This window comes from Oncorhynchus nerka, linkage group LG17 (genome assembly GCF_034236695.1).
Source record: "Oncorhynchus nerka isolate Pitt River linkage group LG17, Oner_Uvic_2.0, whole genome shotgun sequence".
NCBI classification, from domain to species: Eukaryota; Metazoa; Chordata; class Actinopteri; order Salmoniformes; family Salmonidae; genus Oncorhynchus; species Oncorhynchus nerka.
Window position 1 is genome coordinate 752364 of NC_088412.1, and position 17469 is coordinate 769832.

A 17469-nucleotide genomic window follows, 5' to 3' on the forward strand; every position below is an offset into this window, starting at 1 on the left:
ACTTCCAGTAACAGCGCATTGTGTTGTTTTTGTTTTATCACTATAGTATTACAATTTGTAAAAAAAATACAGTAAATCGATCTTTGTTAATTGATTTCAATAATATTAATATTTTTCTTTAATTAATGTTTGTTTAAGTCAATTATCTACAACCTTTGTGATTTAAATTAGAAACACGTCAAGTAAATCGTGAAAAAACCCCATTCAGGTTGACTTTTATTTTGAAATTTAGCCTTATGCTCACTTGACCTTAATGTCGCTAGGTTCACAATGCTGAATGATCCCACCTAATTGTGTCTCCTTCCTGGACTGGACTGCCTTCCATTTTTTAAGACATATTTTTATTGTTAGAGCGGCCACTTGAGTATCTGGTCAATATAATGGATCATCTGTGACCGTGCGTCCGCTCTGGTGCAAGCCAAGACGAAGAAAGTTGGGGAACGATGCACGAAGAGGATGGCGGAGAGGAGAACTCTACACGAGACCTACGGGTTCTGGCCTCCAATTCGGTGGACGCAGGCGAACCCGAATCACTGAAGGACCCGGTTGCGAAACTATGCGGTTATTTGACTAAACTCGCTGGAAAAGGGCCGCTGCGGGGGTTTAAACTCCGCTGGTTTGTGTACGACGAGAGGAAATGTTATTTGTATTACTTCAAGACTCCCCAAGACGCCTTGCCGCTGGGACACATAACGATAGGCGAAGCCAGCTTCAGCTATGATGTGGAGGGGAATGAGGGGCAGTTTGAGATTCGCACCGCGGGGAAGGAGTTTGTACTCAAGGTAAATATAATCTACATTGTTTACAATTCTATAGTTACGTGAAGTTTGGTGTTAAATGCATGTCATGGCGAGTGAATATACGTCCACGATTGGCATAATTATTTTGCATAACAATATATGTCAGTGTCACTAGCACAACAAGTAGTTCTAGACACACCCTTTAATACGGCCTATAGTTTTAGGAAGTATGGTCTGCATGCATTGGTACATGGCAACTAAGTGACAATATGTTGGGGAAACTGTCATTAGTCTGTGCTGTTACAATGTATCAACTGCATCTCATGTTACAGAATGGAACGTAGCCTGTTGAATCACGTGGGATGTAACGTAGCCTGTTGAATCACGTGGGATGTAACGTAGCCTGTTGAATGACGTAACGTAGCCTGTTGAATGACGTAACGTATCCTGTTGAATGACGAGGGACGTAACGTAGCCTGTTGAATCACGTGGGCCAGTCTGAGATATGGCTTTTTCTTTGCAACTCTGCCTAGAAGGCCAGCAACCCGGAGTCGTCTCTTCACCGTTGACGTTGAGACTGGTGTTTTGCGGGTACTATTTAATGAAGCTGCCAGTTGAGGCATTTCCAGCTGTGCTAACATAACTGCAAAATAGTTTTCTAATGATCAATTAGCCTTTTTAAAATGATGAGCTTGGATTAGCTAACACAACGTGCCATTGGAACACAGGAGTGATGTTTGCTGATAATGGGTCTATGTAGATATAACATAAATCTGACATTTCCAGCTACAATAGTCATTTCCAGCATTAACAATGTCTACACTGTATTTCTGATCACTTTGATGTTATTTTAACGGACAATTTTTTGGGGGGATTTCTTTAAAAAAAACAAGGACATTTCTAAGTGACCAACTTTTGAACGATAGTGTATATTTCATATTTCAGATTCTAGATGTGAGATTCTTCCCCCCCCCTTTGCCTTGAATGACAGCTTTGCACACTCTTGGCATTCTCTCAAACAGCTTCACGAGAAATGCTTTTCCAACAGTCTTGAAGGAGTTCCCACTTATGCATTCAGAACAGTATTCAGACCCCTTCACATTTTGTTAAGTTACAGCCATTTTCTAAAATGGATTGAATAAAAAACGTCCTCCAATCAACACACAATACCCCTAATTACAAGATGGCGCCGACAGAGATGGTTGCAGTCCTTCGGAAACTATGCTCTATTTTTTAAAAAAATGTTATAAATTATTTCTTACATCGTTAACCCTGAAAATCTTAAGTGTTATTACATGCAGCCGGGAAGAACTATTGGATATAAGAGCGAAGTCAATTTACCAACATAACGACCAGGAATTACGACTCTCCCAAAGCGGATCCTCTGTTGGCTCCACCTGGGTTGATCCTCTGTTGGCTCCACCTGGGTTGATCCTCTGTTGGCTCCACCTGGGTTGATCCTCTGTTGGATCCACCTGGGTTGATCCTCTGTTGGATCCACCTGGGTTGATCCTCTGTTGGATCCACCTGGGTTGATCCTCTGTTGGCTCCACCTGGGTTGATCCTCTGTTGGCTCCACCTGGGTTGATCCTCTGTTGGATCCACCTGGGTTGATCCTCTGTTGGCTCCACCTGGGTTGATCCTCTGTTGGATCCACCTGGGTTGATCCTCTGTTGGATCCACCTGGGTTGATCCTCTGTTGGATCCACCTGGGTTGATCCTCTGTTGGATCCACCTGGGTTGATCCTCTGTTGGATCCACCTGGGTTGATCCTCTGTTGGATCCACCTGGGTTGATCCTCTGTTGGCTCCACCTGGGTTGATCCTCTGTTGGCTCCACCTGGGTTGATCCTCTGTTGGCTCCACCTGGGTTGATCCTCTGTTGGCTCCACCTGGGTTGATCCTCTGTTGGCTCCACCTGGGTTGATCCTCTGTTGGCTCCACCTGGGTTGATCCTCTGTTGGCTCCACCTGGGTTGATCCACCAACCAGGACATTGCATCTAATCCCAGAGACCGACCCAAAACAATGTCGCCGCAGAAGAGATAGACAGAGCGGCCTCCTGGTAAGACTTCGGAGACGTGCACACCACCCACCGCTTCTGAGTATATTACTCGCCAATGTCTTCTCTAGACAACAAGGTGGACGAAATTAGGGCCAGGGTTGTCTTCCAGAGAAACATCAGACACATTGTAACGTTCTCTGTTACACGGAAACATGGCTCTCTCAGGATATGTTGTCAGTCGGTACAGCCACCGGGTTTCTTCTGTCGCGCCGACAGAAATAAACATCTATCTGGGAAGAAGGGTGTAATTGTAACAACAGGAACTCCAGTCCTTTTGGTCACCTGACCTAGAATTCCTTACAATCAAATGCTGACCACATTATCTCCCAAGAGAATTCTCTTCGATTATAGTCACATTCGTGTATACCCTCAAGCAGATACCACGACGGCCCTCAAGTAACTTCATTGGACTCTATGTAAACTGGAAACCACATCTCCTGAGGTGGCATTTATTGTAGCTGGGGATTTTAACAAAGCTAATTTAAGGACAAGGCTACCTAAATTCTATCAGCATATTGACTGTAGGAAGCGTTCTGGCAAAACAATTGATCACAGCTACTCTAACTTCTGCCATTCACACAAGACCCTCCCCCGCCCTCCCTTCGGCAAATCCGACTACGACTCCATTTTACTCCTACTGTCCTACAGGCAGAAACTCAAACTGAAAGCGCGAACCACCGCATTTAACCATGGAAAGATGACTAGGAATATGTCTGAAATATAAACAGTGTACTTATTCCCTCCGCAAGGCAGCGAAATCGGTACAGGGACAAAGTGTAGTCACAATTCAACTGCTCAGACACGAGACGTATGTGGCAGGGTCTAGAGGCAATTACGGACTACAAAAAGTAAACCAGCCACCGACGAGGCCCGCTACCAAGGACTGCGAGCCCCCTCTCTCCTTCTCCGTGGCCGACATGAGTAAGACATTAAGCTCTGCTGGCCCAGACTGCATCCCTAGCCGCTGGCATACCGCACTACAACTTCTCTATAAACACCTAGCGCAGGGCAGGTATAAACAACATTCATCTGGAGGCGAAGGTGCTGGCTAGCAGAGTAGAACACCTGTTTAGGAGAGGTGTTGGCTAGCAGAGTAGAACACCTGTTTAGGAGAGGTGCTGGCTAGCAGAGTAGAACACCTGTTTAGGAGAGGTGCTGGCTAGCAGAGTAGAACACCTGTTTAGGAGAGGTGCTGGCTAGCAGAGTAGAACACCTGTTTAGGAGAGGTGCTGGCTAGCAGAGTAGAACACCTGTTTAGGAGAGGTGCTGGCTAGCAGAGTAGAACACCTGTTTAGGAGAGGTGCTGGCTAGCAGAGTAGAACACCTGTTTAGGAGAGGTGCTGGCTAGCAGAGTAGAACACCTGTTCAGGAGAGGTGCTGGCTAGCAGAGTAAAACACCTGTTTAGGAGAGGTGCTGGCTAGCAGTGTAGAACACCTGTTTAGGAGAGGTGCTGGCTAGCAGAGTAGAACACCTGTTTAGGAGAGGTGCTGGCTAGCAGAGTAGAACACCTGTTTAGGAGAGGTGCTGGCTAGCAGAGTAGAACACCTGTTTAGGAGAGGTGCTGGCTAGCAGAGTAGAACACCTGTTTAGGAGAGGTGCTGGCTAGCAGAGTAGAACACCTGTTTAGGAGAGGTGCTGGCTAGCAGAGTAGAACACTTGAAATATTAAAGGAGAACCTCACACTCTCGGAGCTCCGATGCAATAATTGAATAACCTGATAACCAACGTTTCGACAGGCCAGCTGTCTTCTTCAGAGTATAATGACACAGCGCAGGGTGACTAGTTTATAGTGTCAAAGGACACACAAAGGTGTCTAATCATGGCCGGTTGTGGCCTGATATCATTGGTTAATTCTCAGATATAAAAAGGTATATAAACAAAATGTCCCCCAGAGAATGTCCTGACATGCCAATGGATGCACACAACAGTTGGGTTAGGAAGAAACGGCATGTGAAAGTCTGTCAGTATCAACGACGTATGTTCTCCATACTGCAAGCACGCTCTAATGTGAGGTGTGCGGGACGGTGCCCTGGAGTGAGTCCAAGCTCCCTGATTGGTTGGAATGAGTGGAAACTTGAAGGGTGATTGACAGGGCTGCAGACCAATCAGGTTGAAAGGGCCACCCCCCCCCCCACCTGTACTAGCATGGAGTCTGTCCTCCCCAGACAACTCTCACATCCTGTATAACACTCTATGCAAAGGAAATGTTCGATTTTGTAGTTCTAACATTTTATGGATGATTGTTTTGAGTTGTAAAATGTAAACATGGTTTGCTCCCATCCTCCAGGTGATTCACTGCTGACTCCAGGATATCCTGCCCTAAACCTGAGACAACCCCTAACCCTGTGTCTCTGTCCCCCTCAAACTACAGGTCTGACCCTAACCCTGTGTCTCTGACCCCCTCCAACTACAGGCCTGACCCTAACCTCCAAACCCATAACCCTGTGTCTCTGTGTTTCAGGCCCCTAACCCTGTGTCTCTGTATCAGGCCCCTAACCCTGTGTCTCTGTGGCAGGCCCCTAACCCTGTGTCTCTGTGTTTCAGGCCCCTAACCCTGTTTCTCTGTGTGTCAGGCCCCTAACCCTGTGTCTCTGTGTCAGGCCCCTAACCCTGTGTCTCTGTGTATCAGGCCCCTAACCCTGTGTCTCTGTGTATCAGGCCCCTAACCCTGTGTCTCTGTGTTTCAGGCCCCTAACCCTGTGTCTCTGTGTTTCAGGCCCCTAACCCTGTGTCTCTGTGTATCAGGCCCCTAACCCTGTGTCTCTGTGTTTCAGGCCCCTAACCCTGTGTCTCTGTGTTTCAGGCCCCTAACCCTGTGTCTCTGTGTTTCAGGCCCCTAACCCTGTGTCTGTGTTTCAGGCCCATAACCCTGTGTCTCTGTGGCAGGCCCCTAACCCTGTGTCTCTGTGTATCAGGCCCCTAACCCTGTGTCTCTGTGGCAGGCCCCTAACCCTGTGTCTCTGTGTCAGGCCCCTAACTCTGTGTCAGGCCCCTAACCCTGTGTCTCTGTGTCAGGCCCCTAACCCTGTGTCTCTGTGTCAGGCCCCTAACCCTGTGTCTCTGTGTCAGGCCCCTAACCCTGTGTCTCTGTGTCAGGCCCCTAACCCTGTGTCTCTGTGTATCAGGCCCCTAACCCTGTGTCTCTGTGTATCAGGCCCCTAACCCTGTGTCTCTGTGTATCAGGCCCCTAACCCTGTGTCTCTGTGTATCAGGCCCCTAACCCTGTGTCTCTGTGTGTCAGGCCCCTAACCCTGTGTCTCTGTGTGTCAGGCCCCTAACCCTGTGTCTCTGTGTCAGGCCCCTAACCCTGTGTCTCTGTGTATTTGGCCCCTAACCCTGTGTCTCTCTGTATTAGGCCCATAACCCCCCTGACTCGGTGTATTTGGCCCCTAACTCTGTGTCTCTGTGTTTTAGGCCCCTAACCCCCCTGAATCTGCGTCTCTGTGTTTCAGGCCCCTAACCTCCCTGACTCTGCGTCTCTGTGTTTCAGGCCCCTAACTCTGTGTATCAGGCCCCTAACCCTGTGTATCAGGCCCCTGACTCTGCGTCTCTGTGTTTCAGGCCCCTAACCCCCCTGACTCTGCGTCTCTGTGTTTCAGGCCCCTAACCTCCCTGACTCTGCGTCTCTGTGTATCAGGCCCCTAACCCTGTGTCTCTGTGTATCAGGCCCCTAACCCTGTGTCTCTGTGTATCAGGCCCCTAACCCTGTGTCTCTGTGTATCAGGCCCCTAACCCTGTGTCTCTGTGTATCAGGCCCCTAACCCTGTGTCTCTGTGTTTCAGGCCCCTAACCCTGTGTCTCTGTGTGTCAGGCCCCTAACCCTGTGTCTCTGTGTCAGGCCCCTAACCCTGTGTCTCTGTGTATTTGGCCCCTAACCCTGTGTCTCTGTGTATTTGGCCCCTAACCCTGTGTCTCTGTGTATTAGGCCCATAACCCCCCTGACTGGGTGTATTTGGCCCCTAACTCTGTGTCTCTGTGTTTTAGGCCCCTAACCCCCCTGAATCTGCGTCTCTGTGTTTCAGGCCCCTAACCTCCCTGACTCTGCGTCTCTGTGTTTCAGGCCCCTAACTCTGTGTATCAGGCCCCTAACCCTGTGTCTCTGTGTATCAGGCCCCTGACTCTGCGTCTCTGTGTTTCAGGCCCCTAACCCCCCTGACTCTGCGTCTCTGTGTTTCAGGCCCCTAACCTCCCTGACTCTGCGTCTCTGTGTTTCAGGCCCCTAACCTCCCTGACTCTGCGTCTCTGTGTTTCAGGCCCCTAACCCCCCTGACTCTGAGTCTCTGTGTTTCAGGCCCCTAACCTCCGTGACTCTGCGTCTCTGTGTTTTAGGCCCCTAACCCCCCTGACTCTGCATCTCTGTGTTTCAGGCCCCTAACCGCCAGGTGATGCAGTACTGGCTCCAGCAGCTGCAGCAGAAGCGTTGGGAGTTCAGTAACACCAGAGGGTCTGGACAGAGGGACAGCTGGAGTTCTCCTACCCCTCACACTGGCCTGGTGGCCAAAGATACAGGTACTACCCTGCTACACCCTTACACTGGGGACAAAGTTACAGGGACTACACCCTTACACTGGGGACAAAGATACAGGGACCACACCCTTACACTGGGGACAAAGATACAGGGACCACACCCTTACACTGGGGACAAAGATACAGGGACCACACCCTTACACTGGGGACAAAGATACAGGGACCACACCCTTACACTGGGGACAAAGATACAGGGACTACACCCTTACACTGGGGACAAAGATACAGGGACCACACCCTTACACTGGGGACAAAGATACAGGGACTACACCCTTACACTGGGGACAACGGTACAGGGACTACACCCTTACACTGGGGACAAAGATACAGGGACTACACCCTTACACTCGGGACATAGATACAGGGACTACCCTGCTACACCTGTACACTGGGGACAAAGTTACAGGGACTACACCCTTACACTGGGGACAAAGATACAGGGACCACACCCTTACACTGGGGGAAAAGATACAGGGACTACACCCTTACACTGGGGACAAAGATACAGGGACCACACCCTTACACTCGGGACAAAGATACAGGGACTACCCTGCTACACCTACAGGGACTACGCCCTTACACTGGGGACAAAGATACAGGGACTACGCCCTTACACTGGGGACAAAGATACAGGGACCACACCCTTACACTGGTGAAAAAGATACAGGGACCACACCCTTACACTAGGGACAAAGATACAGGGACTACACCCTTACACTAGGGACAAAGACACAGGGACTACACCCTTACACTGGGGACAAAGATACAGGGACCACACCCTTACACTCGGGACAAAGATACAGGGACTACCCTGCTACACCTGTACACTGGGGACAAAGTTACAGGGACTACACCCTTACACTGGGGACAAAGATACAGGGACTACACCCTTACACTGGTGAAAAAGATACAGGGACCACACCCTTACACTAGGGACAAAGATACAGGGACTACACCCTTACACTAGGGACAAAGACACAGGGACTACACCCTTACACTGGGGACAAAGATACAGGGACCACACCCTTACACTCGGGACAAAGATACAGGGACTACCCTGCTACACCTGTACACTGGGGACAAAGTTACAGGGACTACACCCTTACACTGGGGACAAAGATACAGGGACTACACCCTTACACTGGGGACAAAGATACAGGGACTACACCCTTACACTGGGGACAAAGATAAAGGGTCTACCCTGCAACACCCGTACGCTATGGAAAAAGTTACAGGGACTACACCCTTACACTGGGGACAAAGATACAGTGACTACCATTCAACACCCGCACACTGGGCACAAAGATACAGGGACTACACCCTTACACTGGGGACAAAGATACAGGGACTACACCTTTACATTGGGGACAAAGATACAGGGACCACACCCTTACACTGGGGACAAAGATACAGGGACTACACCCTTACACTCGGGACAAAGATACAGGGACTACCCTGCTACACCTGTACACTGGGGACAAAGTTACAGGGACTACACCCTTACACTGGGGACAAAGATACAGGGACTACACCCTTACACTGGGGACAAAGATACAGGGACTACACCCTTACACTGGAGACAAAGATACAGGGACTACACCCTTACACTGGGGACAAAGATACAGGGACTACACCCTTACACTGGGGACAAAGATACAGGGACTACACCCTTACACTGGGGACAAAGATACAGGCACTACACCCTTACACTGGGGACAAAGATACAGGGACCACACCCTTACACTGGGGACAAAGATACAGGGACTACACCCTTACACTGGTGAAAAAGATACAGGGACCACACCCTTACACTGGGGACAAAGATACAGGGACTACACCCTTACACTGGGGACAAAGACACAGGGACTACACCCTTACACTGGGGACAAAGATACAGGGACTACACCCTTACACTGGGGACAAAGATACAGGGACTACACCCTTACACTGGGGACAAAGATACAGGGACCACACCCTTACACTGGGGATAAAGATACAGGGACTACACCCTTACACTGGGGACAAAGATACAGGGACTACACCCTTACACTGGAGACAAAGATACAGGGACTACACCCTTACACTGGGGACAAAGATACAGGGACTACACCCTTACACTGGTGAAAAAGATACAGGGACCACACCCTTACACTGGAGACAAAGATACAGGGACTACACCCTTACACTGGGGACAAAGATACAGGGACTACCCTGCTACACCCTTACACTGGTGAAAAGATACAGGGACCACACCCTTACACTGGGGACAAAGATACAGGGACTACAGCCTTACACTGGGGACAAAGATACAGGGACTACACCCTTACACTGGTGAAAAAGATACAGGGACTACACCCTTACACTGAGGACAAAGATAAAGGGACTACCCTGCAACACCCGTACGCTATGGAAAAAGTTACAGGGACTACACCCTTACACTGGGGCCAAAGATACAGGGACTACCATTCAACACCCCTACACTGGGCACAAAGATACAGGGACTACCCTGCTATACCCTTACACTGGGGACAAAGATACAGGGACTACACCCTTACACTGGGGACAAAGATACAGGGACTACCCTGCAACACCCGTACGCTATGGACAAAGTTACAGGGACTACACCCTTACACTCCGGACAAATATACAGGGACTACCCTGCTACACCTGTACACTGGGGACAAAGTTACAGGGACTACACCCTTACACTGGGGACAAAGATACAGGCACTGCACCCTTACACTGGGGACAAAGATACAGGGACTACACCCTTACACTGGTGAAAAGATACAGGGACCACACCCTTACACTGGGGACAAAGTTACAGGGACCACACCCTTACACTGGGGACAAAGATACAGGGACTACACCCTTACACTGGGGAAAACGGTACAGGGACTACACCCTTACACTGGGGACAAAGATACAGGGACTACACCCTTACACTCGGGACATAGATACAGGGACTACCCTGCTACACCCTTACACTGGGGACAAAGATACAGGGACTACACCCTTACACTGGGGACAAAGATACAGGGACCACACCCTTACACTGGGGACAAAGCTACAGGGACCACACCCTTACACTGGGGACAAAGCTACAGGGACCACACCCTTACACTGGGGACAAAGATACAGGGACCACACCCTTACACTGGGGACAAAGATACAGGGACCACACCCTTACACTGGGGGAAAAGATACAGGGACTACACCCTTACACTGGGGACAAAGATACAGGGACTACACCCTTACACTGGGGACATAGATACAGGGACCACACCCTTACACTGGGGACAAAGATACAGGGACCACACCCTTACACTGGGGACAAAGATACAGGGACCACACCCTTACACTGGGGACAAAGATACAGGGACTACACCCTTACACCGGGGACAAAGATACAAGGACTACACCCTTACACTCGGGACATAGATACAGGGACTACCCTACTACACCTGTACACTGGGGACAAAGTTACAGGGACTACACCCTTACACTGGGGACAAAGATACAGGGACTACACCCTTACACTGGGGACAAAGATACAGGGACCACACCCTTACACTGGGGACAAAGATACAGGGACTACACCCTTACACTGGGGACAAAGATACAGGGACTACCCTGCTACACCCTTACACTGGTGAAAAAGATACAGGGACCACACCCTTACACTGGGGACAAAGATACAGGGACTACACCCTTACACTGGGGACAAAGTTACAGGGACTACACCCTTACACTCCGGACAAATATACAGGGACTACCCTGCTACATCTGTACACTGGGGACAAAGTTACAGGGACTACACCCTTACACTGGGGACAAAGATACAGGCACTACTCCCTTACACTGGGGACAAAGATACAGGGACCACACCCTTACACTGGTGAAAAAGATACAGGGACTACACCCTTACACTGAGGACAAAGATAAAGGGACTACCCTGCAACACCCGTACGCTATGGAAAAAGTTACAGGGACTACACCCTTACACTGGGGCCAAAGATACAGGGACTACCATTCAACACCCCTACACTGGGCACAAAGATACAGGGACTACCCTGCTATACCCTTACACTGGGGACAAAGATACAGGGACTACACCCTTACACTGGGGACAAAGATACAGGGACTACCCTGCAACACCCGTACGCTATGGACAAAGTTACAGGGACTACACCCTTACACTCCGGACAAATATACAGGGACTACCCTGCTACACCTGTACACTGGGGACAAAGTTACAGGGACTACACCCTTACACTGGGGACAAAGATACAGGCACTGCACCCTTACACTGGGGACAAAGATACAGGGACTACACCCTTACACTGGTGAAAAGATACAGGGACCACACCCTTACACTGGGGACAAAGTTACAGGGACCACACCCTTACACTGGGGACAAAGATACAGGGACTACACCCTTACACTGGGAAAACGGTACAGGGACTACACCCTTACACTGGGGACAAAGATACAGGGACTACACCCTTACACTCGGGACATAGATACAGGGACTACCCTGCTACACCCTTACACTGGGGACAAAGATACAGGGACTACACCCTTACACTGGGGACAAAGATACAGGGACCACACCCTTACACTGGGGACAAAGCTACAGGGACCACACCCTTACACTGGGGACAAAGCTACAGGGACCACACCCTTACACTGGGGACAAAGATACAGGGACCACACCCTTACACTGGGGACAAAGATACAGGGACCACACCCTTACACTGGGGAAAAGATACAGGGACTACACCCTTACACTGGGGACAAAGATACAGGGACTACACCCTTACACTGGGGACATAGATACAGGGACCACACCCTTACACTGGGGACAAAGATACAGGGACCACACCCTTACACTGGGGACAAAGATACAGGGACCACACCCTTACACTGGGGACAAAGATACAGGGACTACACCCTTACACCGGGGACAAAGATACAAGGACTACACCCTTACACTCGGGACATAGATACAGGGACTACCCTACTACACCTGTACACTGGGGACAAAGTTACAGGGACTACACCCTTACACTGGGGACAAAGATACAGGGACTACACCCTTACACTGGGGACAAAGATACAGGGACCACACCCTTACACTGGGGACAAAGATACAGGGACTACACCCTTACACTGGGGACAAAGATACAGGGACTACCCTGCTACACCCTTACACTGGTGAAAAGATACAGGGACCACACCCTTACACTGGGGACAAAGATACAGGGACTACACCCTTACACTGGGGACAAAGTTACAGGGACTACACCCTTACACTCCGGACAAATATACAGGGACTACCCTGCTACATCTGTACACTGGGGACAAAGTTACAGGGACTACACCCTTACACTGGGGACAAAGATACAGGCACTACTCCCTTACACTGGGGACAAAGATACAGGGACCACACCCTTACACTGGGGACAAAGATACAGGGACTACACCCTTACACTGGTGAAAAAGATACAGGGACCACACCCTTACACTAGGGACAAAGATACAGGGACTACACCCTTACACTAGGGACAAAGACACAGGGACTACACCCTTACACTGGGGACAAAGACACAGGGACTACACCCTTACACTGGGGACAAAGATACAGGGACTACACCCTTACACTGGGGACAAAGATACAGGGACTACACCCTTACACTGGGGACAAAGATACAGGGACCACACCCTTACACTGGGGACAAAGATACAGGGACTACCCTGCTACACCTGTACACTGGGGACAAAGTTACAGGGACTACACCCTTACACTGGGGACAAAGATACAGGGACCACACCCTTACACTGGTGAAAAAGATACAGGGACCACACCCTTACACTGGGGACAAAGATACAGGGACTACACCCTTACACTGGTGAAAAAGATACAGGGACCACACCCTTACACTAGGGACAAAGATACAGGGACTACACCCTTACACTAGGGACAAAGACACAGGGACTACACCCTTACACTGGGGACAAAGATACAGGGACCACACCCTTACACTCGGGACAAAGATACAGGGACTACCCTGCTACACCTGTACACTGGGGACAAAGTTACAGGGACTACACCCTTACACTGGGGACAAAGATACAGGGACTACACCCTTACACTGGGGACAAAGATACAGGGACTACACCCTTACACTGGGGACAAAGCTACAGGGACTACACCCTTACACGGGAGACAAAGATACAGGGACTACACCCTTACACTGGTGAAAAAGATACAGGGACTACACCCTTACACTGGGGACAAAGATACAGGGACTACACCCTTACACTGGGGACAAAGATACAGGGACTACACCCTTACACTGGGGACAAAGATACAGGGACTACACCCTTACACTGGAGACAAAGATACAGGGACTACACCCTTACACTGGGGACAAAGATACAGGGACTACACCCTTACACTGGGGACAAAGATACAGGGACTACACCCTTACACTGGGGACAAAGATACAGGGACTACCATTCAACACCCCTACACTGGGCACAAAGATACAGGGACTACCCTGCTATACCCTTACACTGGGGACAAAGATACAGGGACTACACCCTTACACTGGGGACAAAGATACAGGGACTACCCTGCAACACCCGTACGCTATGGACAAAGTTACAGGGACTACACCCTTACACTCCGGACAAATATACAGGGACTACCCTGCTACACCTGTACACTGGGGACAAAGATACAGGGACTACACCCTTACACTGGGGACAAAGCTACAGGGACTACACCCTTACACGGGAGACAAAGATACAGGGACTACACCCTTACACTGGGGACAAAGATACAGGGACTACACCCTTACACTGGTGAAAAAGATACAGGGACTACACCCTTACACTGGGGACAAAGATAAAGGGTCTACCCTGCAACACCCGTACGCTATGGAAAAAGTTACAGGGACTACACCCTTACACTGGGGACAAAGATACAGTGACTACCATTCAACACCCGCACACTGGGCACAAAGATACAGGGACTACACCCTTACACTGGGGACAAAGATACAGGGACTACACCTTTACATTGGGGACAAAGATACAGGGACCACACCCTTACACTGGGGACAAAGATACAGGGACTACACCCTTACACTCGGGACAAAGATACAGGGACTACCCTGCTACACCTGTAAACTGGGGACATAGTTACAGGGACTACACCCTTACACTGGGGACAAAGATACAGGGACTACACCCTTACACTGGGGACTGGGGACAAAGATACAGGGACTACACCCTTACACTGGGGACAAAGATACAGGGACTACACCCTTACACTGGGGACAAAGATACAGGGACTACACCCTTACACTGGGGACAAAGATACAGGCACTACACCCTTACACTGGGGACAAAGATACAGGGACCACACCCTTACACTGGGGACAAAGATACAGGGACCACACCCTTACACTGGGGACAAAGATACAGGGACCACACCCTTACACTGGGGACAAAGATACAGGGACTACACCCTTACACTGGGGACAAAGATACAGGGACTACACCCTTACACTGGGGACAAAGATACAGGGACTACACCCTTACACTGGGGACAAAGATACAGGGACTACACCCTTACACTGGGGACAAAGACACAGGGACTACACCCTTACACTGGGGACAAAGATACAGGGACTACACCCTTACACTGGGGACAAAGATACAGGGACCACACCCTTACACTGGGGATAAAGATACAGGGACTACACCCTTACACTGGGGACAAAGATACAGGGACTACACCCTTACACTGGAGACAAAGATACAGGGACTACACCCTTACACTGGGGACAAAGATACAGGGACTACCCTGCTACACCCTTACACTGGTGAAAAAGATACAGGGACCACACCCTTACACTGGGGACAAAGATACAGGGACTACAGCCTTACACTGGGGACAAAGATACAGGGACTACACCCTTACACTGGTGAAAAAGATACAGGGAGTACACCCTTACACTGAGGACAAAGATAAAGGGACTACCCTGCAACACCCGTACGCTATGGAAAAAGTTACAGGGACTACACCCTTACACTGGGGCCAAAGATACAGGGACTACCATTCAACACCCCTACACTGGGCACAAAGATACAGGGACTACCCTGCTATACCCTTACACTGGGGACAAAGATACAGGGACTACACCCTTACACTGGGGACAAAGATACAGGGACTACCCTGCAACACCCGTACGCTATGGACAAAGTTACAGGGACTACACCCTTACACTCCGGACAAATATACAGGGACTACCCTGCTACACCTGTACACTGGGGACAAAGTTACAGGGACTACACCCTTACACTGGGGACAAAGATACAGGCACTGCACCCTTACACTGGGGACAAAGATACAGGGACTACACCCTTACACTGGTGAAAAAGATACAGGGACCACACCCTTACACTGGGGACAAAGTTACAGGGACCACACCCTTACACTGGGGACAAAGATACAGGGACTACACCCTTACACTGGGGAAAACGGTACAGGGACTACACCCTTACACTGGGGACAAAGATACAGGGACTACACCCTTACACTCGGGACATAGATACAGGGACTACCCTGCTACACCCTTACACTGGGGACAAAGATACAGGGACTACACCCTTACACTGGGGACAAAGATACAGGGACCACACCCTTACACTGGGGACAAAGCTACAGGGACCACACCCTTACACTGGGGACAAAGCTACAGGGACCACACCCTTACACTGGGGACAAAGATACAGGGACCACACCCTTACACTGGGGACAAAGATACAGGGACCACACCCTTACACTGGGGAAAAGATACAGGGACTACACCCTTACACTGGGGACAAAGATACAGGGACTACACCCTTACACTGGGGACATAGATACAGGGACCACACCCTTACACTGGGGACAAAGATACAGGGACCACACCCTTACACTGGGGACAAAGATACAGGGACCACACCCTTACACTGGGGACAAAGATACAGGGACCACACCCTTACACTGGGGACAAAGATACAGGGACTACACCCTTACACCGGGGACAAAGATACAAGGACTACACCCTTACACTCGGGACATAGATACAGGGACTACCCTACTACACCTGTACACTGGGGACAAAGTTACAGGGACTACACCCTTACACTGGGGACAAAGATACAGGGACTACACCCTTACACTGGGGACAAAGATACAGGGACCACACCCTTACACTGGGGACAAAGATACAGGGACTACACCCTTACACTGGTGAAAAAGATACAGGGACCACACCCTTACACTGGGGACAAAGATACAGGGACTACACCCTTACACTGGGGACAAAGACACAGGGACTACACCCTTACACTGGGGACAAAGATACAGGGACTACACCCTTACACTGGGGACAAAGATACAGGGACTACACCCTTACACTGGGGACAAAGATACAGGGACCACACCCTTACACTGGGGATAAAGATACAGGGACTACACCCTTACACTGGGGACAAAGATACAGGGACTACACCCTTACACTGGAGACAAAGATACAGGGACTACACCCTTACACTGGGGACAAAGATACAGGGACTACACCCTTACACTGGTGAAAAAGATACAGGGACCACACCCTTACACTGGAGACAAAGATACAGGGACTACACCCTTACACTGGGGACAAAGATACAGGGACTACCCTGCTACACCCTTACACTGGTGAAAAAGATACAGGGACCACACCCTTACACTGGGGACAAAGATACAGGGACTACAGCCTTACACTGGGGACAAAGATACAGGGACTACACCCTTACACTGGTGAAAAAGATACAGGGAGTACACCCTTACACTGAGGACAAAGATAAAGGGACTACCCTGCAACACCCGTACGCTATGGAAAAAGTTACAGGGACTACACCCTTACACTGGGGCCAAAGATACAGGGACTACCATTCAACACCCCTACACTGGGCACAAAGATACAGGGACTACCCTGCTATACCCTTACACTGGGGACAAAGATACAGGGACTACACCCTTACACTGGGGACAAAGATACAGGGACTACCCTGCAACACCCGTACGCTATGGACA

At 49.9% G+C, this 17469-nt stretch overlaps 1 protein-coding gene across 1 annotated transcript in view; it reads left to right on the plus strand.

The window, feature by feature from the left end:
* Positions 1-251: 251 nt before the first annotated feature.
* tbc1d2b (TBC1 domain family, member 2B) overlaps positions 252-17469 on the plus strand; it is a 148292-nt gene continuing 131074 nt past the window's right edge. The window contains exons 1-2 of the mRNA XM_065002814.1: positions 252-782; positions 7172-7313. Coding sequence (XP_064858886.1) covers positions 444-782; positions 7172-7313 — 481 coding nt within the window. The 5' untranslated portion in view covers positions 252-443. The remainder of the gene's footprint in view (positions 783-7171; positions 7314-17469) is intronic.